The sequence below is a fragment of the Perissodus microlepis genome, chromosome 10 (genome assembly GCF_051167445.1).
Source record: "Perissodus microlepis isolate ML-2025 ecotype Zambia chromosome 10, ASM5116744v1, whole genome shotgun sequence".
Taxonomy (NCBI): Eukaryota; Metazoa; Chordata; class Actinopteri; order Cichliformes; family Cichlidae; genus Perissodus; species Perissodus microlepis.
In genome coordinates, this window is record NC_140470.1 from 17,515,804 (window position 1) to 17,539,626 (window position 23,823).

At 41.3% G+C, this 23,823-nt stretch overlaps 1 protein-coding gene across 19 annotated transcripts in view; it reads right to left on the reverse strand.

Annotated features, from left to right (window-relative positions):
* nbeaa (neurobeachin a) overlaps positions 1-23,823 on the reverse strand; it is a 103,140-nt gene that overhangs the window by 29,737 nt on the left and 49,580 nt on the right. For all 19 annotated transcript variants that reach the window (XM_084942569.1, XM_084942568.1, XM_084942558.1 and 16 more), the window contains exons 9-25: positions 23,296-23,493; positions 22,212-22,345; positions 21,499-21,607; positions 19,524-19,676; positions 17,503-17,671; positions 10,368-10,447; positions 9,922-9,984; positions 9,439-9,536; positions 7,107-7,199; positions 4,394-4,502; positions 4,204-4,285; positions 3,824-3,947; positions 3,502-3,694; positions 1,944-2,630; positions 1,372-1,815; positions 455-672; positions 124-277 (exon numbers count right to left, since the gene is read on the reverse strand). In XM_084942569.1, coding sequence (XP_084798695.1) covers positions 124-277; positions 455-672; positions 1,372-1,815; positions 1,944-2,630; positions 3,502-3,694; positions 3,824-3,947; positions 4,204-4,285; positions 4,394-4,502; positions 7,107-7,199; positions 9,439-9,536; positions 9,922-9,984; positions 10,368-10,447; positions 17,503-17,671; positions 19,524-19,676; positions 21,499-21,607; positions 22,212-22,345; positions 23,296-23,493 — 3,108 coding nt within the window. The remainder of the gene's footprint in view (positions 1-123; positions 278-454; positions 673-1,371; positions 1,816-1,943; positions 2,631-3,501; positions 3,695-3,823; positions 3,948-4,203; positions 4,286-4,393; positions 4,503-7,106; positions 7,200-9,438; positions 9,537-9,921; positions 9,985-10,367; positions 10,448-17,502; positions 17,672-19,523; positions 19,677-21,498; positions 21,608-22,211; positions 22,346-23,295; positions 23,494-23,823) is intronic.

Below are 23,823 nucleotides of genomic sequence, written 5' to 3' on the forward strand. Positions count from 1 at the left end.
TACAAAAAAAAAAAAAAAAAACAAGTCTGTGTGGGCTTTAACGCTCCAGTAACAGGCCTGTGAAAGAGCTGTCGACCTGCAGTTTTCCCTCCTACCACAGAGGGGTGCAGAAGAGCCACTTACGGAAGGGGAGGTGGCAGCAGACAGGAGAGGCAGAATGCCTCCACAGGCAATGATGATGTTGTCCACCATCTGAGAAATGAGGTGGATCGTGTTGTGGACGAAGATGATGTTTTCATTGCTGTTCACAAAGTCCATCACCGACTTCGTGGAGTGGCTGGAAGAGAATAAAATGCAAACCGTTTGAAAGTAAGACATAGTTTCTAACAGGAAAACACAATATAGCTGTCACATGATTCAGATCTTTAGCATAATCAGTTTATTTAAAACGAGGCGTAAAATGACTAAAAATGGTCAACTAACACACACCTGGCGAACACAGCATCGAACTCACCTCCTCCACACATGCACATCTGTCTCCAGGGCAAACAGCAGGTCAGTGAGCAACCTCTGGTGCATTGGAGACCACTTGAATTCTGGGATTCGGAACATGGTCGTGCGCGGGCCTGGGCTGAACTGACGCCGCTGCTCCTCCGTCATGGGCATACCCCTGAAACCCAAATCAACGCGTAGGTCCCTCTCCAACTGGGCTGCAGTGCGACCGTGGAGGGCCTGTAACAGTTGTTGAATAAGCAAGTGAAGCTCATTTGGTCTAATATAAGACTTGGCATACACGCATCGATGAAATTCAATTTCATTTAAGGTGTCAAAACCACAGGAAAAAAGCCCCCCAAAAAACACAGAAGACTCTCATTGTGCATTCACTGATCGGTTGCTGAAACTTAGCTCGTGTGTGGGCAGCTTCTCAGCTTTTTGGCCGGGAAAACAGGACTGCTGCTGAACTGTTTATTTTAATCACAACACAAATCACATTGGACAGGGTAGAGAGGCAGGCTTGTGACCAGTGGCTCACTTGTTCAGTCCTTAAACTGAGAGGATAAATCTCAGTGGGGGAGGTGAAAAAGCACTTTCCCCAGCTTTCTGTGATTTTATTACACAAAATTCCAACAAGCAAGGGTAAAATAATGAGGCACTGCAGCCACTTGAAAGTCATGAGGTATTAGATGAAAGACAATAGGTATTAATGCGATTTGTAAGGATGATTACACACTTTTTTCTATTTTTATTTTAATGCATTCACATTATAACTTTTTAAACATTTTGATAAATACAGCCAAGGAAATAAAAAAAAAATCACTCATATGTGCAGGATAACACCTCATGGCAGAGTTACTTAGTTTATTTGCTGACCAGTGTGTACACAACATGTGAGGAGCTCCCTCTTAACCAGCTGAACACACTTAAACACACCTGAGTGGTTGCAGTAGTTTGGATCTTCTTTGTGTCCTTGTCTTTCCCATCATCTGACCTCTCCGTGTCAGAGGTGGTGCTGGCTGTATCTCCTCCAGTCTTAAGCCCTGCAGTCTCTCCGTCTGCACCGGCTGTGCCCTCTCCCTCTGGGAAATCTGGTCTAGAGGTTCCCTGGGTCTGGCTCTCAGCCTCAGCAATTGAGCTGATGTCAGCAAGAGGGCTTTGGATCTTGAAGGGCCCATCCTCTGGAAGTTCCCCGGTAGTGTGGCTTTGGGTCTGTGTTAAATCAGAGCCGCAGCTGGTCATGTGGGCCAGCAGGCTGAGGTCATCACTAGCGCTGGTGGTGGAGTGAGCTGGGGCTGGGCCGGATGGAGTGGGCTGATCTGGACTGGGCAGTACAAGGGGGTCTGTGGCTGCCAAAGCTGGAAGCAACTTCTCATCAACCTGGAAGGAATAATTGGGGAAAAATGGAAAAACAGTACAGCTTCAGGTTTGAGGAAAACTTAGTCCTTTTTACTCTCCCAAATAATGTTTCTAAGAAGGATTAGGCAGCACAGTAATACTAATCCTACCTTACTGAAGAGAAATCCGTTGTTGCTCGGGACACTGTCTTTCTCATCCGCCAATGTGATGAGGGGACCCATGTTCCCATCATCATCCAGGCTGACTCCTGAAAGCCCGAGGTTTGTCCCCATTCCAACCCCCGAACCAGATGTGTCATCTTTAGGCGCCAGATTCCCATTTAGGTTCTGAACCACACTGCAATAAGCACTGTCCAAGAGAGAATCTACCTCAACCAGAGGTCCATTTTCCATTCCTCCCCCACCTCCTCCACCTACACTTCCACCAAGACCTTCAGGAGACAGGTCCAGGTCATCCAGCTTTACTTCCGTGGCTTCTACTTTCTCTGCTTTAATGTCTACCAGAAGGTCATGGACCTCCACTCTCACGCCTGGACCTGCACTTTGCTCCCCAGGTGTAAGTGCTTCTCCGTTAGGTCTCTTCACCGCACCTTCTGCGAGGAGGTTGCGTGAGTCTGCGCCGGCCCCCTCGCTGTACTCCGCCTCACTCTCAGGTGTCTGCGTCTGGGAGTTGTCATCAATCTCCAAGTTGCCATTGACGACAGGCGCAGGTGTGGCAGAGAGGCCGGAGATGGTGGAAACTGAGCCTTTCTTTCCCTTCTTCATGTTTTCCTCCTCCTGTCGCTGGTACTCCTCATACATCTTCGCCAAATACTCCTTATGGGCTTCATAGGTCACCTGTGACAGATGGTAGATTATAACTGGTAATGTTATCGGCACACAAGCACTAACAAAAGTGAATCTTCACATCAATAGCCACACGGTAGTCCAAAGGAGACTCATAGATCATTTACACCAAAGTGCAGAAAACTGGGACACTAGCCTTCCGGGGCCATTAGACCATTACCCATAATGCCCCTTCACTTTTACCTCGAGATGAGAAAAAAGGGCGAGTTAAAGTTCTGTCACTGAACAGTGAAAAGAGAGGTGATCAGTTTCTGAAAGTGTCTCAATGCTGGATCATTCTGGCCCTGGAAGATGTTGAAACAACACATAACAGTGGTCAAATTGCACAAATCACTAGGTTTCTGTACAGCTTATAAGCAGCTTGAATCAGAATATCAGCACCTGGAAAATCCCCATTAATATCTGCTCATTTGTAGCCAAACAGCAGACAACAAAGTCAAGCTCAACCGGCAGTGCTGCACAACAGCTGTCATCAGTGGCAGCCCACATGAGCTTAAGCCCTATCTAAGGCTCCTATTGGACAATCTCACATTAGCTCGCTTGCAGTTGTTACCGATCTGCAAGCCACTTTGCACTCCCCTCTACAATAGCTCCTCCTTTTTATTTGCCATTTCTGATTTTTACTAATGTCACGTTTGCTTTTATTGACACCTTCACTGCTCTTGCTCGGTCTTATTGCCAATCTCGCCATCTTTGGCATTCATGTATGTACATGGAAGGCTTTGGAAGTCCCAGGACAGAGCCATACCACCAAATATAAAATACAGCAGAAATAACATAATCGAAATAACAAGCTATACTTGTACTAAACGAAATAAGACTACTGGGAACTGTTATTGAATTGTGCATGTCCCACTCTTACCTTGGAGTGTGCTATTGAAAGGGTGTCCACCCAGACCCTCCATCCTCCCCATTCGTATTTGATGGCATGGTAGAGAAGGATCCTAAATATGTTGTACACCATCTCGGTTATTTTCTGCTCTTCTGGGTTCTTGGGGTTGATGTATCCGAGGGAGAACATCCAGTCCTGCCACACGGAGCACTGCAGCAAGCAGCTGGTGCACAAAACAGACAGCATGTGAGATGAGCTGTAGCATGAGTTTGATTTCAAAATAAAAGCCACAGTGAGGAGCTAATGAACACGGCTGGATAAGTGCAGGTACAGTGATTTGTGTGCTTTTTACCGGCGATTCTCGCGGCTGTTACTGAAGAGTTTTATCATGTCAGAAAGAAAAAGTCTCCTGACTTCCATCAGCTCCACACTGGGACTGGAGTTCTTCAGCAAGGTGGCCACCACTTTCAGAATCACTGGGTGTGAGGTAAAAAGAAAACCAAGTAAAGGTTAGAGAAGAACAAGATGAGAGAGAAGAAGAAGCAAATATTTTGAAAGCATTTGGAATGAGATCAAGAAGTGGAAAATGGCAACAGTGTCAGCTTCTCAATTTACGCTTTGTTGTTTGTTTACTCGCATTAAGAAAAGGCAAAACAAACAAAACACTCCATTACTGGCAGACCAAAGACCGCAGAGAGACGCAGATGCGAGGTGAAGTGCTTATGCACTTACTGGGATTCTGGATCTTGACAGTGGAGTCGGGGTCTGGGTGTGGTTTGTGAACCACCTGAGTGCAGACCTGCTCAGTCAGAATCTGCACGGTTAGAAGATTGACAGCAGTCATTAAATTATAAACACACAGATTCCAACAACTCAGATCCGATGGCTTGATCCATTGTAATATTTACTGACATTCACCTACCTCGTACAGAGTATTGTAGGTGGTGATAGAGACGGTGTTGGTGTGCATCATCAGCCTCTCGCCCAGCAGCGTGAATAGGCTGTGTGTGTGCATGATCTCAACCTTTCTCCTGCAGGGAAACAAACACACACATTTGTAAAGGCTTTATGACAGTTGAAACTGACACTGATTGTCACTGACCGGGTGACGGTCTGATATTGGCAGGTGGCACCATGTGGCCCTGTCAGCTATGATGGGACCAGAGAGGATACGAATTGAATACCAACAAGAGAAATTGACAAGAGGCATTAACAATACAACGACACCATAGGAGGTAGCGGGGCAATGCTCATATGGCTGTGAATGATTAACTTTTATTAGTTACCTTGCCGGTGGGTAAAAATTGTGCTTATAAGAGGGTTTAAACTTGAGAGGCTCAGAAATCAGGGATGAATAACTTCTGAGTATATTTTACAATTGAATTAAATGAATAATGCTTGAAGCGCCTTCATATTCCTGACCAAAGCCTTTGGAGGATTTAATCACACGCGCATATACAGTCAAAATAATGAGTCACTTTAGCTACTATTGTGCCGTTTAAATTATATTTTCCAAAAACATACTCTCATTTAGAGAAATTGGTTTTGACATACAGCTCAAACTTCCAACTTTGTTTTAAAAAATTGAATAAACTCGAGGCAAAATGGTTTATAAATAAAAGCATCGTCTATATACCTGGCTGTCATAATAAGGCAAGTCTATAGATTCAGTGTAACTGAACTCAAGAAGCTGTTACCGAGTCTGGCAGGCTATTGTGGAGGATGGCAGTGAAGACGACTACGACAGGTATTAAACTACCGTGCTGTGTAAAAGTCTTGAGCTACTCCTCATTTCTTTATATTTTGCAGGGAAAATGGAAAAAAGATCCAGCGATTTACTGAAACGTGCAAACACACATGGAAGTACACTGTTTATACAATTCTGAGCCAAAATTTGTTGTAATTTCTTTAAGTAGTCTTCAGGAATAGTTCTCTGGGCTTCTTGAAGCACATTTGAAGCTATTCTGTGGATGTTTGCTGCCTTTTATTCTGTTCTCTCCCACGATGATCCCACGTTGAGGTCCGCGCTCTGGGGAGACCAATCCATGACTAATAGTCTCCCATCCAGACATGCTTTCACTGCACTGACAGTGTGTGGGACCACTGTCATTCTGGCAAATAAGGCTGCTTTCCAGATGGCATTGCATGGTGGATCAAAATCTGGCACGTTTCTGCATTTGTGCCACTGATTTTTAGTCCATTTCTTGTGTAATTTGGCACAATTCACCCTTTTTTTCCTGTTTCCTCAAGTATGGCTTCTTGACAGCCACCCTTCCACAGAGACCATTTCTGATGAGGTTTCAGGGAACAGTAGATGGATCAACTAAACAGCTAGAGCTAGATCTACCAAGTCTTGTGTCAGTTTATTGCTGGATTTTCTCCTATTCCTTAAGGACATGACTTTCAGATACTGCTGTAGATAGCTCAGCTGAACATGGTCAGGTACAAGGACTGGACTGAAAATGGCTGAAAAAGCAGCAAATGTCCAAACGAACTTGGTAAACTTGAAAAGCCTGGAGAACTCAAGACCACTTTAAGGACTTGAGGGATGGCTCAAGACCTGCGCACAGTTCTGCATTACACTGCATGATTAAAGTAGGCCATCTGCCTTTTAGGAGTAGCTGCGCTTTGAGTTGACTGACAGCTGGAAAAAACCTTCCGAAGAAACACAGCAGCAGACGTGTATTTATTTAAATATAAAGTCGACAGCTACCTAGATCGCTCTTACAGTGGACATCGCATGAACTTTAAAGATTTTGCTCTGGCTACATCAGACATTTATATTCTAACATGCAGTTCTGCTGGGAAATGTCTAGATAAGTTCAGGGTAAGATAATCTTTTATTCAAAATGTCACTGGCTTTTAAGACGTTATTATAGAACCCTATTATCAGAACCCTGATTTTTTTATTGTGCTTTCTTTTTTTAATATGAGAAATCAGATTATCAGTAAATCTAATACCACCTGACAATGTTCAGTATATTTAAGAATATTTGAAGATTATTAGGAAAAAGCACTTTTTACTTTACTGTAACGTATGCATGATTGGCTTTACTATTTAATTTAAGACTGATGTACCGATTAGGATCGATATTAAATTTCCATATGCAATGAAATGACATGTAGACTGAAAGGGGCAGCCCTACGGGATGTTTGGCTAAAGCAGATGTTAAGTAGGTGGGGGGCTGACGGTGCAGGGCTCAGGTGCATTATGGCAGCCTGCTCTCATGTCAGGCAGCGAGAGGCGCGGCTGTCACATGGGATGAATAAATCCCCCAGCATTCACTGCTGCTCATCAAGGTTCCACCTCCCTGCCAGTGCACACTGTCAAAAGGATTATTCCGCCTGGACATGATGACGAGGGCATTATCTTGGTGTACACACAAACAAACAGTCTTTCTAAGGTTCAGTGGAGACTGCACTGTTGCAGCTTTACTGCAGTGTCTTTCCACACACTCAAACCTACACTATGCGTGGCACATCTCCATCTCCCTCCACTGATGCAGGATTTTGGGGGGGGTTTAGTAGTAAAAGATAAAAGGATTATAGGAAAATATCAAGTACTCCCTCACTTCAGTGCTGCAGAAAACCACACAAAGGAAATATACCAGGAAAGCTCAGCAAGCAGTACTGACTTGTGACCAAGGTGCTTGAGGAAGTAGCCCAGAACTTTGAGTGCCTGGACCCGGATACTCTCACTCTTAGAGGCCAGGAGCTTGCAGATTACCCTGTAACATGTGAGACAGAGTCACAGGTCAGAGAGACAGTTATAACATCTTTCTTTACTACAATAGCAAACATAAAGCAAAAAAAAACAAGGGCAAAATTAGGGGTTCTTCGCTGTGTAGTAAACACCTGCTGCCTGAAACTCAGCAAACATTCTTAAGAGTCACAGTTTGCAACACGAGCACTGACTGAAGCATTTTCTTCAAAGAAGCGTGCACACAGTACATCAAAATAAAAATAAGAGGAACAAGCCACAGTTTGCAACTAGCTCTCTAGCAACAGAAGAGTTACCATAGCAACCAAAAAGACATCCATGTGTCGTTGTGCTTTGGGGGAATTACAAGCACAGCAAGGGTACGTCTTTGAAAAAGGCTGCGTAGTTCGAGCTACTCGAGAAACATAATGTGAAACTACAGGAATTTTATCTGAATTAAACAATTAAATTAATACTATTGAGTAAATTTTAAATCTATGTCTAAATCTTTCACTGGTTTTAGAAAGGGGCTTCATACCAAAAACCAACACATTCTCCACCCCCCCTCCCTTTCTTTTACTGTAAAGCAGCCCACTGTGAAAACATTCACATTTTATGGATGATGAACAGAACAGACTGACACAAGGGTAATTACTAGAGTGGTGCTGATATATCAGTATCAGGATTTATAACATCCAATAAATGAAACTTTAAAAAGTAAAGAGATGGGAGAAACACCCTTCAACCACGAATACTGACATTGCACAGTTTGTCCACCAGAGGGCACAGGCGTTTGCAACACCACAAATAAAACCAGCTAGGCAGTCAGGCAGAGCATAAGTAATATTTGGCTTTTGAATATCTACACATATCAAATTTTAGGAAAAAAACTGGCCAATATGTCAGATATATAAATGACCAAATATTGATCTTTAAAATCCTATATCAGTCGGACTCATCCCATCTCAGTTTTCCCACATTCAATTAGTCTGCTGTTACAAAGGAACTCTTCTTATGAATCAAAGAAACACATCCGCCCACCTACCACCTTAATGCAATGCCTTTGTTAGTAAGAAGGCCCCGATGATGATTCTGACCTCTGGCTCGATGAATTTAACCTTTCGGACAACAGGTCCTTTTCTTTCTGAACAATTTGCAACGCAATTCTTACTGGTACAGAAGTGAAAAGTCAAACATCGATGGCCTCATTTCCTGCAATCTTCACACTTCAGCAGGTCACATTCGAACTTTTGTTGGTATATGCCTTGATTTCACTGACCTGCTCTTAAACATTTATTTCTGGCTGCTCCCTTGTCACAAGGGGTCGCCACAGTGGGGGGGCCAGCGTGTTTGACTTTTAAACCAGGCGCCCTTCCTGACACAACTCCAAAAACGACTTGTTTCTCCAGCAATCTTTGGTTTGCTGAGCAAATGTGTAAATCACTACACTATGGAGACACTTGTTAAATATCCTACTACAATATACTAAATCTCTATTTGTTTCTTTGTCCCCAAACTCCTCCTATACCACCAGGAGCTGAGCAACCAAACTTGGCACATAGGTAAATCTTAGACCCCCGAAGGTTCTTATCTACATCAGATAATATAACATCATCATGTTGCCTTCTAGCCACCTGCCAACAGGTTAAAATGGTCAGTTTTTAGCGTTTATACACCTATATCACCCTTTAAAAGCACTGTACAATTTTTATTTTATGACACTAACATTTAACTCGTCTACAAAAGTTAAATTATGCATGTTGAAATTATGACGCTATCATGCTGCCTGGCAACCAAGTAGCAATTTGTTAAACTGCCATATTTTCAATCTTTATGCACCTATAAAACCTTATGAAAGCATCCTGTTGTTTTAATTTCAAACAATAAATTGCCAAGAAGCAAACTAATGATTTTTAATGTATAAACCACATCTACCATTCCTATTCTTTTAAAAGTTTGCCAAGAGCACAAGGAGGCAAATAGTAATAATAATAAGAAACACAACACCTATGACGCAGCAGTTTGGGGATTTATGAAAGATATTACACTTTTCTGAATGAACACTATCTACTTTAATTATTCATAATAAATCATGGGTTTTATTATAACAAAATAATATATAATACTAATATAGATATCAACATAGATGCATATGGATGCCTATGTTGACACAAACAGCATAGCTCTAACCATAAACTTATTTTTTCAGGTTCTGGTGTTGTGTAAAACCTTTTTAATGTGTATGCAGATGTGTGAGCAGCATTCACCTTATGCCGTTTCTCTGGTCAAATGCAGGGATCATGGACGCCGGGTGTTCAGACATAAGGGCCACTAACAGCTGGAGCACGTCGTGAATATTCTCATCCTGCAAAGAAAGGAAAGATGAAGCAGGTGAGATGGAGAAAGCCCTGTGGGACAGACGGACACAGGATTAAGAGGACAAAGACAGAAGAGTTGTAAGGGTGGACGCGGAGGGGTGGATTACAGAATAGCAGGTGGCATTTCAGAGCAAGAATAGATATAATTGTTACAGAAGAGAACATTCTGTTCAGTTCATTGTTGCTCCATTTTTCATGCGGTCACAGCACTGAAGCTGACTCACACTCACTCGTTTAAGTGGACCATAACTTCAGCCCACAAATTATAATGCACATTTTGCCACCAGCTCCACTCAACCGCTCTCACAGTCTCTCCGTTTCCCTCTTTTGCCCTCTCTCAGTGTCTATTTTAATACAGAATTTAGCATTTACCTCATGCATGGTCAGTAGATAGTTGAGAATGCTCTGCAGCTCGTCCTCCTTCACGCCCCGGTCCTGTGAAAACCAGACATTCAGTTAAACATTCGTGATCTCCTGTTGTTTTTTACCTCTTATTAACTACACACCGCTTCATTAATTCTGTTCCTGGCTGCATTTTTACCATGAAGCAGTAACAACCTCCTTACATACACACACACACACACACACGCAAATACAGGAACAAATCAATATCAGAGTGCACAAACACAAAAGCTACAGTGTTTTATTCACGCTGCAAATCTATAATGCAATTCTCCACACACACATTTTAGATTAAGCCAACAGTCCCCAGGAGAAAAAACAACAGAGGACATAATAGGAAAAGAAAGCTAAAAAAGAAGCGATTTCTCGGATGTTATGCGATGAAGATCACGGTAAATCGGTTTCTCTCATTTTACCTTGAGTATGAGTTGTTTGAGGAAGAGGAGCATGAAGGCTCTGAGTGAGATGATCTCCTTTTGGGACGGTCGTGGTCCATCTAGACAAAGACGCGCAAACACAAAATTAATTTCCTGTTAAAAATACATTTTTACACTCGATAATGATCGGCTAAATAAGCCCACCACTGAGCCTTGGTGTTTACTGATATTGGATTTTATTAGGCTTCCTGGAGAGCAGAGAAAAACACGTTAACACAAACACGCTCGCACACACTCACTCTGCTATATGACTGTAAATAACTGTCATTAACTCTAGTGGCAATTTGGATATTTTATGATTGTACTAATCTAACGTATTACAGCAAAGACGCAGTAATTCACAAAAATGTGATCCAAACCAAACAACCGCTGTAATCCACTGTATATACTTTACAGCTTTGGTACTGGATCAGTTGTTTGCTGTGGTGGTTTACACAGAGATAATCGAGCTAAAAAAAAACAAAAAAAACCCACAAAAGCATCTGACGCACAGCACAAGGCATTTCTCGTGTGGGTCTGAAATTGGCTGCATTCTTCAAGCGCTCCATTTTGCCGTGACTCATTCATTCAACTGACACAGGCCTTTATTAGCAAATGGGTTCTTTAAAGGGACAGTTCACCCCAAAAATCAAGCATCATCAAGTATTTACTCTGGCCTGTGGTACTATTTATCCAAAGCTAAAAAACTTGGCATTGATGTCTCTCTTTCAAAATGAAAATCAGTTATTTAAAATAAAAATCGCAGCGAGCAGTCTCGCAAAGAAACAACAACCACAACAACATCTGGTACATGCCTCTCTGGCAGACATGTAGCAAAAGATTTCCTGCATCTGTCCTTGTGGAATCAGTCTGTTAGAGAAGATGCTCCACTGCCTGTCCAGTGGTGCAGGAGTGGTGCAGAAGGAGGTCAGGATTGTCCCTGATGGATATCGGTATGTTCACTGACCTCTTCTCAAATTGTCCAGTTTGCAGCCAATCAGAGAGTCAGTTGATTCAGTCTGTTGGGGTCACCAGTTCTGATGCTTCAAAGTGCAGTATCCACCATTTAGTTCTAGAACGGCAGAAGCTTCAAGAAACTAGACTAGCTGGATGACTGAGAACCTACACAGACAAGCATCCAACACTGATGCCGATATTTGGTGATTTAAAATTCTAATATACTGACGCAGAAAGCATTAACAGATTTTACTAACAGTTTTTTCCGTGTAAGTTTACTTTCACAGAAGGCAAAGAGCATGCCCTTATAAAAGGTCCTCATCCGATGCTTTGAAATACTCTGGCTTTAACTCAAGTGATGTTAACCAAGAAGTCATGTGCAAAGCAAAACACACCACAAACTGCAGTGTGATAAATGCATGAAGACCAAGAAAAACAGTGCAGTGCTTTGTAACATGAACTGTCCATCGCGAACTCAAACATCAGTAAAAACGAGCCTGTACAGCGCATCTGCAAATCCACCGAGCACACAAAGAAGCCCTTAAATAACCAACACATTCCCCTTCCATTAGGCCAAAAATGTGCACTCATTAAACACTGTGTGTAATGAAGGCTTCAGGAAAATGGTCAACATACTTGTCAAAAGATATGTTCTCCCCTTGAGCAATTATTTTGCCAATGTGGCAAAACCTGCACTGTATGCAGGAGGGAAAAGAGCTGTCGACTACTCTGCTACGAGTTTTAGTCACATCCATCATGCTGGTATAATGAATGAAGTGAAAGACTTTCTATTATTTATCTGCATAGTTTAATTTATGAAGATTAACTTACAGCATGTAGAACTATGTAAAGATGAAAGCAGCGGCCTGTTGATTTAATGCTGTGCCATTTTTTGTTTGTTTTTTAAACCAAATGATGCAAAAATGATTTAAAATGTATTTTTGAGAACGCCACAGTGTGTCTCTTGTCCCTCCTCCCTCCACTCATCCCCAACCAGTCACGACAGATGGCCGCCTGTCCCTGACACTGGTTCTGCTGGAGGTTTCTTCTTGTTAAAAGGGAGTTTTTCCTTCCCCGTGTTACCGAGTTCTTGCTCATAGGGAGGTCATCTGATTGTTGGGTTTCTCTGTATTATTGTGGTGTCTTTACCTTGAAATATAAAGCAGGCTGAGGAGACTGTTGTGGTGACTTGGCGGTATATAACTAAAATTGAATTATTATAGTTCTGTTAAAAGTTCAGGAAAAGGTGCATGCTTTCTATAGCAGATTCATCTAGAACTGGGCAACTTACACACACACATGCAAAAAGAGCAATAGTGTTTGTTCCTTCTGACATTTAGCTGCGTCAAAGCTTCACAACTCTATCACTTTTAAAATGATTAAGACAAAAAAACTGACAACTCAGATGATGGCATTAAATTTTAATTGATGTAACTGTATTTCATTCTTTTTTTTTAAGTGTTTAATGTGCACGTCAGATACAGTTGAATTTATAGCTGTGATGAATCGGCTCAAAACAGCTGCCAAATAACTAGCTAATGGAAAGCGGTGCCAGGCAGCCTAAAAATGCATTGATTTAGATCAAAACAAGAATGATATAAGACCCACCCTTCAAAAACAAGGACATTTATCCTCTGAATCCCACTGCAGTCAGATAAAGTTCCCTTCTTCCTTTCCTACTTTTTTTTACTTATTCTCCATTTTCCTCAACTACTCTATTTTTTGTATCGATGCCTTTAGCAACCAAGCACCCACAATGCAACCCAATAAACCTCAAATGCTACGTGTCCTCATCACTCCCAACAGAATTGTTCTGTTTATTAGAACCAGTAAACATTTATGATGTCCAGTTTGTGTGTATTTGTCATTTCACATGTTGCTGTGTCAGGGTGTTTGAAACGATCCTTTATTATGTATTCCTCAAAGGAAGAGAAATACAATCGCAAACAGTGTTTATTGTAAACGGAATAAAATGCACCACGTCCTCTCAGAAGCAAGACTTGACCCACTGTTGCTTAGCCAGCAGAAGTAGGCTCACGAGAAACATAAAAGGCCGAGGGTGTGAAAGGAAGACGATGTGAAGCCTGTCCCTCCATTTCGTTGTCACGCTCTGTTGCCCTTCAATCACCCGAATGTGTACGTGTTTCAGTCTGTTCTCCTGCTCTTCACGGAGCCAAAACATGACACCCAAGCAATCCACTGCGATCCATCATCCTTATCTGTCAAGCTGGTGCGTGTAGCCTGAACGGTGACACTGACCATCCATCATGTTTACCCAGCCACTCTGCATTAAATGGCCAGGTGAAAGCGGTGTGAGTGGAACCTCCTTATTTAAAGCTCTTTTGTCATAAGACGCCTTGAATAAAGCTTATATTCTTCTAAACAGCTTTCCTTGGGCAGGTTTAATTACCATCGCTTACTCTTTGAAATTAATTTTCGTCTTTGTGTGCTCCTAGTCTGGCTGCACAATTTTATCTAGTCTAAATTACGATAACAAACGAGTAGTTTTTATTTTAACTGGATAATGGCAAGCTTTCGAGAGATAAAGAGGTTTAAAGTGGTGCAATTTTGTTCTGACTTTGGGCCCTTTGCCACAACTACACACACACAAACTTCAGATTTGATCTAAAAAGAAAATGAATTTCCTCAAGATTTGCCCATTTTACAACAATTAACACAAAGTACATAGAAAAAGTCGCTGAAATTGGCTGAACGAGGCTTAATACATAAAGAAAAAAGTGAATAGACAGAAAAAAAAGACATTTGTCATGACTAAGACACTCACTGGCCACTTTATTAGGTATACCTGTCAGCTCATAACAATCTGAAGAATGGCCAGTTTACTTTGAGCTGACAGGAAGACAACAGTAACTCAAATAATCACTCGTCACAACCAAGGTATTATTGCAGAAGAGCATCTCTGACTGCAGATCGACTACAAGCAACAGAAGACCACACTAGGTTAATAGGGACAATTGAGATTAAACAAAAACTTACCAAAATTGATAATCACCTGATCAATTTCATTTTAATGACAAAATCAAAATTTAGTGTGAAACATGAACATGAAAGCATGGCTCCATCCTGCCTTGTATAGTCGGTTCAGACTGATGGGGGCGTAATGGGCAGTGGAGGATATTTTCTCAGCACACTTCAGGTCCCTTGGTACCAACTGAGCATGGTTTAAACACCACAGCCTACTTGATTGACTATTGTTGCACACCATGTCCTTCAATTTAAGACCACAGTGTACCACCTTCTGACGGATACCACACCATGTCACAAAGCTCAAATCATATCAAAATGCTTTATGAAACATGACAAGGAGTTCACCGTCATCAAATGGTCTCACCGTTCACCAGATCCAGGCGAGCAAATTTGGGATGTGATGGAACAGAAGGCTCTCATCACAACAAATCTGCAGCAACTCTTTGAGGCTATCACGTCAATGCAGAAAGAAAATGTCAGAGGAATGCTTCCAGGACCTCATTGAATCTCTGACATGAAGAATTAAGGCAGCTCTGGAGGGAAAATGAGCTCCAGCCTGGTACTAACAAGTCGTACGTTAAGTGTCCGCTGAGTGTAATTCATTTAGAGCCCCCCCCTTTTTTTTTTTAATTCAGTGGAGGACATCTGATTATAGTTAATGCAATTTAAGAGCAAAAGACCCAAGAGGTTTTATTGTGAAGACTACACACTCTTTTCTTGGAACTTCCAACCACCACCTAATTTAGCCATTTGTAAAATACACAGTTAAAGGAATTTGGTATTTTAAGCTCAGTCCACGGCTGGTGCAAGATGAAAAAGAAAATACTAAAAATACAAAATTATCCTTCCAACTCGGATTCAAGCCCATTCTTCAGCTAGTTGAATGCATTTTTATTCACAAAGCTCATGGTATGATCAACATAACTGTCCATTACTATGCAAATGAGTGCATATCACATTCATACAGTATAGTCAAGTGCATACATTTGCAGGCTTTCAAACCACAACTAGCTGCTTTTAGCTTTGAACTACAGTACGAATGTGTCTGAGGTTAATTGCTGCTATACTGTTATCTGCGCTTTTTTTATGGGGCTAAATCCCAGCAGGCAAACAGTAATATCGCCAAACAGAAAAGAAGCCAGACAGTCACTTGATTAGAAATTCCAAAAGCTCCCTTGGATCTGCCAATCACATGTCTGTTACCATGGAGACATGGGATGCGTACTCATAGTCAGCGGAGGGTCCCGGGCAAAAGGAGAGGTTGATTAAAGTGTGAGGCTTCCTCCGACCTTTTGCTGCTACAGAGCGTGACAACAGCGGCGGTGCTAGCACTGCTAGCTGTTCCCTGCTCTATTACAAAGGCAAGGAAAATTGAATATCTGAGTCAGCCCTGTGTTATTTTAAAATAGATATGTTTTATAGTGGCTTTATAAAAAAAACATGGACAAATCTTTGAGACCTTCTTCCAAAAACACTGTATTCACAAGAAGCACAAGGTGTGGGTACATTTAAGGAAATATAAAAGATTTATTTACACAGGTGTCACAGCTATCACCTGTTCTCTTCTTAAGAAATAAAATGCAGCAGTTGGAAAAGAGAACATGCAGTGTATGCTTCTGAAATGGTCTTATTCACTCTTAAATACACAAAAGAAGCTGCTCAGCCATTCCCATAAACACCAGTGGTTGTTGGGAAAAACTCTGAATATGTGTGTGTATACATGTACTACTCATATTGTGGAGGCATAAATCTGTTTCACACTGTGGAGAACTGCAAAAGAAAGTATTGGTGATCAAAAGAAAGTGCCCACAATGTAGATATCTTAATAAAATTTATATTTTAGTCCAAAGATTTAGGTTGGGTCAAGTTCAGTTTATTGTTAGGGTCACTTGGATGAGTGACGAAACGTTTCTCCCACTGAAAAACTATGTCCACATGAACAGAATCAACTTTTGGGGATTTACTTACCTGGATGATTGAGCATACATCAAGACAACTGTGTAATATATAGCAGAAATGATCATTTTCTTTACTGTATATACATTCATAGCTTTAACTATTTGAAATGACTGTGAGTACGATGTCACTGCAAATTTGTACGGCAATTTGAAGTTGTTAATCACTTATTCAGGTATTGAGGTGACCTTTAGTTTTCAACTGTCAGCAAAAACTCCCTTTTACAATTTAAAAACCTCTTGAGCTGCATTTCTAAAACTATTTTTTTTGCAAGGCCCGTCTCCATCTTTTAACAAAAAAGCAAGTGCACCACTATTACAGCACAATAAAAATCAAATGAAAATGATTAACAAGAAGCTCAAAATTACTGCTCATAACTGTGAAAGAAAACATTCCTTAAATCTCAAATAATCATAATTTTAAGAGTCGTTTAAATGTTAAACTGATGTGGTTCAAATGGGCGACTGTCAGGCTTTTAAGAAGAGAATATTTTACTGTATATTCTAGCAAATATCTTCTGTCTGAGCTCTGAATTATTTACTCTCTATTTTCATGACAAGTGTGAAATTCATTTGTTAACCGAGAAAACAACAACGCCACGAGGCAGGAGACGAAGCGTTTTAACGCAACCAAGGAAAGAAGGAAGTCATTAACAGGCGTGTAAAGGTAACAATTATCGTATTAATTTAGAAATAATGGAGATTTAGAGCAAAACAAGTAAAATAAACTTCCTGGATAGATGACTGGAAGCCTTTATGTGGTCATGTATTAATGCTAGAAAGTTAAGTCTGTTAAACTAAGGTAATAGACCAGCTAAACTGCGCATTAGTTTGGCTGTAACTGTATTAGTTCTGTGATGTGTGTGACAGCAGCGTCTTTATATATTTGAATCACAGAGGATGGGATCTGACAAATTAGCAAAAAAAAATAAAAATAAAAGAAGCAAAGCCAGAGCAGCTGTGGCTCAGTCCACATAACAAACTGTCCTTGGACCTGATACTGAACCCTAAAACTGCGCACAATTTATCACTAGTGTGTGTGTGTGCGTGTGTGTGTGTGCATGTGTGTGTGGCAGAGTGCACCGTATGCACTTTGAGTCCCTAGTGGTGAAGTAATGGAAACACTGTGAGCTGTGAGCCTAAGGGACTGTCATTGCTCCTTATTCACTCTTGTCTTTCTTCTTACAGCGAGCATGCCTTTGTGTTCATGCAAACTGTGTGCACTGTAAACATACCAAGACCTTTGGGGGTGATTCCACTGCACTCCAGGGGGTTGATTGCCCAGTAGTAGTACTTCAGAGTGTGCATCAGCTGCAGGACGGTGCCGATGCGGCGAATGGTGGTGTAGATGGTGGCAGTGCCGATGAACTCCGATGACAGGTATGTGTACAGGGACAGCTGGACCTGGATATACACAAAATACATTTAAACAATACATGCACAGTACGTGCGTTGTCTTTATATGCGCATGTTGACGGACAAGTAGTTTGGGGAGAGAAATAAATCATCACTTTGTGTTTATGATATTCATGAAAAAAAGCTGTTTAACAGTGAAAGGACGGCCACAGCGGAAACTTCCCTCCAGTAAAAGCACCAGTGTTTTCCTGCTTTGTGTTATTTTGATGTTTCTGTGCCTGAAGCTCTTCGAGCCTCATCTGAGGAGCCAGTTACTGAATCTGGTATTTGAGGCGTGCGTTCTCCAATCGCTAATTTGCTCCTTTCCTCCTTTTATGTTCCATTTAAAAAAAAAAAAAAAGAAAGTAAAAAGTCCCCCCCTTCTGTTGATATTCCACTAACCAATCCTCTCAATCACACTTTCAAAGATTGGAGCGTGCTGTACGCTCAGAAATCTCTGAGCTCATTACAGTGACCGTGACGCTAAGGACCAGCCTTAACGAGTTAGCTCTGTTTAAACGGATGAAATTAGCAGGGTGCCACTGCCTGACCATACCACATCACAGCTCATCTAAAAAGGAGAGTGCACTCAGATGACTTAAATGGCCTTCATTATATTACATTTCACACATTAAGCTGTTTATCTGGTGCAATTTAAAACCATCTCAGCAGAACATATGAAAATTCTTGATCGTATTGCAACATTTTAGGCTCCGCTGCTCCAACAATGGCTTATTAAAACAAAAACAAGAAGAATATATATTCCTCCCTCTCTGAAAGGAATGTGTTTACCAGGAGAAACGGGCTCTTTTAAAACTGAGCAGGGGACACATTATGAGAGACGGGCGATGTGACTCACATGTGATTTCTTCAAGTGTTTTATTAAGTCCTGAACATGACCGAGGCTATTTTCGCCAATAACGAAGGTAATGATAATACACTAAGAGGTAGAAAATAATAACACTCAGCAGGAGGCAGAACGGTACAAAGGAAGTAAGATTAAAGGATTTTAAGATTTCTTGTGTGTGTGGGGCTGCTTAGTATGTTTATTATGCGTGCACTGTTCTTATTTATTATCATGTAATAAGAACTTATCATCTTTCCTGCAGTGGCACTCAATTGCAGGTAAAAAAAAAAAAAACCCAATATGTAATCACATACTTCAGTCACTTTGAATCTCTGAGATAAAAGCCAAGATCAATACGCTGTATTTGTACAGTGTTGCATTCTGACATTCGCACATTCCTCCGTCTCCTGAGAAGCTTGCATAGCTTCTGTTTTTACTCCAGGACGCCGTCGGCTGCACCGCTATACCCAGAGGCCAATCAGCTCTCGGGGTCAGAGGGAAGGAGACAGGGAGCCAGGAAGATTTGAGAATAAATGGAGGCAAGAGCTGAGGGGCCCTTCAGCGATGCCACATCGAGTTCAGAGTGAGGAGGAAAAGAGGAACAACACATCGCTCTCTGTCCCGAGGTCTTTTCAAATGTCACTCTTTCTTTTTGTTTCCCCTCGTTCGCGTGTTCTGTCCTTCTCCTGTGTAATGCCCCAGCCCCTCCCCCCAATGTCTTCTTCCATCCTTGTTCATTATATTATTGTAAAGGGCAAAAGCCAGTGAGAGATATCAGCCCCTCCATCTTTCTTTTATGATGTTTACATGTCTCTCTTTTTTCCTGAATTCAGACCAAACCTAGAGTACACAATAATCAGAAAAAAACAGTATCTCTTGCTTTCTTTTTATGTTTTATGTTCTTCCCTCTGCTGGTTATCTTTTACAGGCCTCCAGACCTTTATTTTCTTTGCAGCAAGGTCATGTAAAACACACTCGCACACATTTTTAGGAGATGCCTGAAAATAAACAGACCTTGGCGGGGGTGTGTATCCAGATGGCAGCGTTGAAGAGGACATGGTCACAGAGCTGTTTGAGGAGTGGCGCTCCATGAGGTAAACCATCCAGATACTTGGCAAAGGACAGGAACTGCTCAAGCACTGCCCTGGTGATGTGGACCCGTGAAGACTAGGAAAAGAGCACGCAATTATAACAAGCTGATAAACACTGTTATTTAAATTATTTTTATTGTTAACGTTTTATTTGCTGTCATCCTACAGTACAGCCAGTGTAACCACGGATACAGCCAATCACCTGCTGAATGACGCTTTTCAATACATAATTTTAGGTACCTAAGCTAGAGGTCAACACAGGTCTCAGGTAATTAATTTACACCATCTGTTTTGTTAAGAAGTGTGCATATGATATCGCTGTCTCTTTCCTCTGCACATTTCAATCTTCGCACAACAACCTCTAATACCTATAAATATGTTGAAAATTCAGTTTAAAAACTCAACAAAGCAGGCCTTGAGACAACGCTCCTTTCTTTACGTTTTTCTAGAAGAACAGGAAACATATACACAACTAAATCATATTCTAACAAGCTTGTAAGTCAATATTTGATATGACCACCTTATTAGCGCAGCCTGAACTCTCTTAGGTAAGCTTTCCTGTAATGTCTTTAAGCAGAATAGTTCTCCAGCCTTCTTAAAGGACATTCAAAGCTCTTTTATGCTGCCTTTTGTTCTGTTCTTTGTCAATATGATCCCACGCTGCTTTAGTAATATTGTGGTCTGAGCTCTGGGGAGGCCGATCCATGACCAACAGTGTTTCAGTGTGTTTTTCTATCCGGGTATGCTTTTACTAGATTGGCATTTGGGATCATTATCATGCTGAAATGTTTTCAATGATAAAGATGTTGCAGATGGTACTGCATGGTAAAAGTCTCCAGCGTGTTTTACAGATGGCTGTAGACACTGCTGTACCTCTCTCCTAACTTCACATATTTAAATTTGGATTCATCGCTCCATAAGACTTGTTGTCACCGATTTTTAGTCCAATTATTCTAATGTAATTTAGCATATCTCAGCCTTCCCCACCCATTTCTCTTCCTTAAGTATGGCTTCTTGACAGCCACTCTTCCACTCAGACCATTTCTGATGAGGCTTCAGTGAACAGTAAATGGATCAACTTAAGATCCAGATACATCTCTCAGGTCCTGTGGCAGGTCTTTGCTGGATTTTGTCCTATTTCTTAAGGACCTGACTCACATACTGTTCATCTGCTGTATGATTTTTAGGCCTGCCACTTCTGCTTTTGTGCTCCACTAGTCCATTTTCCTCTTACCAAGTTGTACACGCAGTATAATGTGGAAATATGCCACGTTATTGGCTAATAGCTCTCTGGAAATAACTAACTAACTAATAATACTATTTTATGTCAAATTTATCTTTGAAATTTACAGATTCAACAACAGAAATGGGAAACAAATTATGTGTTTTGTGACAGGCTGCTAGTAACTACATGCTAAATTTGCTAAATTGTGGTTCATGTGTAGACACAACACTGGTTTATCTCGTGATTCATTAGGTACACTAACAAACAAAAGCATTTCTCTGAAGATGGTCAAATACAAGAACTGGACTGAAAATGAGTGGAAAAGCAACCAGTGTCCAAATAAAAACTTTGCACGCAAACATGTATATAAGGAATTTCTGTCTCTTTAGAAGCAAAACATAAAGAAAAGACAGGTGGCTCAAGACTTTTGCACAGTTCTGTAATACTGATGAAATGCAATCAACATTGCATTAAATTTGACCTTTAATATCGCACTGAACAAAATAAAAGAAGCACCTGTCAGTATAGCCCAAAACATTTTAACAAAACCACAAATGACAAAAATATTGTTGCATCACACCGAAATGTAAGTAAAGCTTGACAAAAAAACCCTGATGCACTTAATGGAGCTCAAATAGAATGCAAACTCTTTCCTGGAGGCTTTTGTACTGACCTTCTCGAGCAGGTATCCGATCACCAGAAAGCCTTTACCGCCCAGCATTTGCTCCTGCATGGCCACTGAGCTTTTCAGCAGCTCCACCAGGAATGCCAGCAGAGTAGCACTGCAACATAAGCACACACCAGCAATGCTGCATTGAAATCACTACTGGACAAACATGTTTACTACTGCAGGCAAGACGATCCATGTCATGTTTGCTTTATCACTCTTCAGACCCACATTCACATACCCCAGCATATATTTTTAATAAGCAAGATGCAAATAATACAATGTGGAGAAGCTGCTCGATACTGGATGTAACTGGATTAATACTCATGAGATGGGGCAGTTTAGGGGAATCTCGGAGCGAGGAGAACACGTTGACTTTCTAAAACACCTCGCTCTTCCTCCTTTTACTCTCTGTAATCAGTTATTTTGTAGCCTGCAGCACAACCGAGGTTATTCTTTTAAAAGGAAGACAACTCTCCCACATACGACATTTACCTTTCTCTAATGTCAACCATTGTCTATATTTACTTCTTCTCATTTTCCCTTGTTTGTTTCGGGGTCCCTACCAGGATCAGCTGCAGCACTGCATAGCAAACAAAACATGTAATATTTTGAAGCTTCAGCCTGATTTCCTCTGCTGGAAAAGAAAAAATGGTGCAGCTGATATAAGTGCTCTTCAGACAGCCATCAGGTTCTCTGTATTTATGCAGATGACTCACCAGACAGTGGTGTCCACGCTGCTGTCATTGAGCTGCTTGTAATCCAGCTGTGCAAAGAGAGGGAACAGGACCTGTATGCCTCCTATAGAGTGAATGGCACTGTGGATGGAGTGGGTAACAATAGCCTTCACATCCTGGGGGTTGGAAAAAAGACTGTTAGCGCTGACTTTATTTGACATGTTCACACAGTATAAATCACACACTCACTTCCACTATTAAAGAGCAAACAGCTCTCATATGCAGACTTAACAATAGAAAATGTTGCAGACATTTTTTTATTCCACATATGGTAATTTAAGACTTGCTTCTTTTCACACACACATTTAGTGCATCTATTGTTTTGTTTTTTTAAAGACTAGTTTTAGATCCCACAGAGACAAATTGAAACAATTTACTTCAAAATAATTTTAATTATCTCAAAACAGAGCATTTCCTTAGGGCTATAAATGGTACCTGTGTACCACTTTAAGCTGTTTTAACCCACTGAACTAAAATCATGAAAAAGGCGACTGCAAGACCTCCCTTAACTAAATTAACTGGATAAGAAAACAGGACTCCCTTTGTGCCCTCGTAATTATAAAATAGAGAATTTGCTGCCTGAATGGTTGGTGCATTTTTCACACACTGTGCAACTGAGGGAATTCTCAGAAATCAGGAGATTTTTTTAAGAAAAGAAAAGAAAAGAAAAGCACCACTGGTTGAGCAGATCTCCATCAACCTTGAAAGATATTTGCTTAAACATAACTACAAGCAGTATCCTTCAAAGAAGGTTAAACTAAGATCTAAGAGTCCTGTCAAAATAAAATCTGTTTTCTATATTTTCTTAAATATCATATCAGCTATAATATCTTATACTGAGGAAATCCCTTATATCTTCAGTACTCCAAGCAAGGTAAATACCACTTATTTTTCACAAATGCAATTGAGGCGAGTGTGAGTCAGCCTATGAAAAACTAGCTCGATAATCACACTGAGCAATCACTTCATTCCACTTCAGTCATTCACATATGCATTACTAAACACATCAAGAGCTGTGGGCTGTGATTTAGAGCGAGCTCTCTCAGAAGAAACAAGCCAAACTAACCTGTAGCATGAGTGCGTGCGGTGAGTGGACGAAGATGGAAGGGTTTTCCCTGGGCGACGACTCCAGGCAGAGCTGGGCATCCGTTGCCTTGGCGTTGTAGGTGAAAGAGATGGAGCTGGCCAGCTTTCCGTCATACAACACCTGCTTGTGGTGCTCAGCCAAGTGGATGTCGCTCTCGGACTTGAACTTGAAAGTGCTCTGCAGTGGCGGTGGCGGTGGAGGAGGAGGAAGAAGAAGATGTCAAGGGTTGTGTGACGAAACCATTGAATCAGACAGACAAATGACTTTCCCCGAGACGACAGAAGCGCGTCTCTGTGTGCACAAGTTCAACACCCAAAATGGAGTCTGCTTAATTGCAGCATGAGCCGTGTGTAAACAACACAGCATTAGCTTAATGAACACAGCGCTAACCCGGGCACTAATTCAATTAGCCCAGAATAAGAGATGGATGGGGGAGCGGATGTGTGGGAGAGGAGCACTCGGAGATCCAAATTTATCTCTCTCTTTGTAGTCCACCAACACCAAACA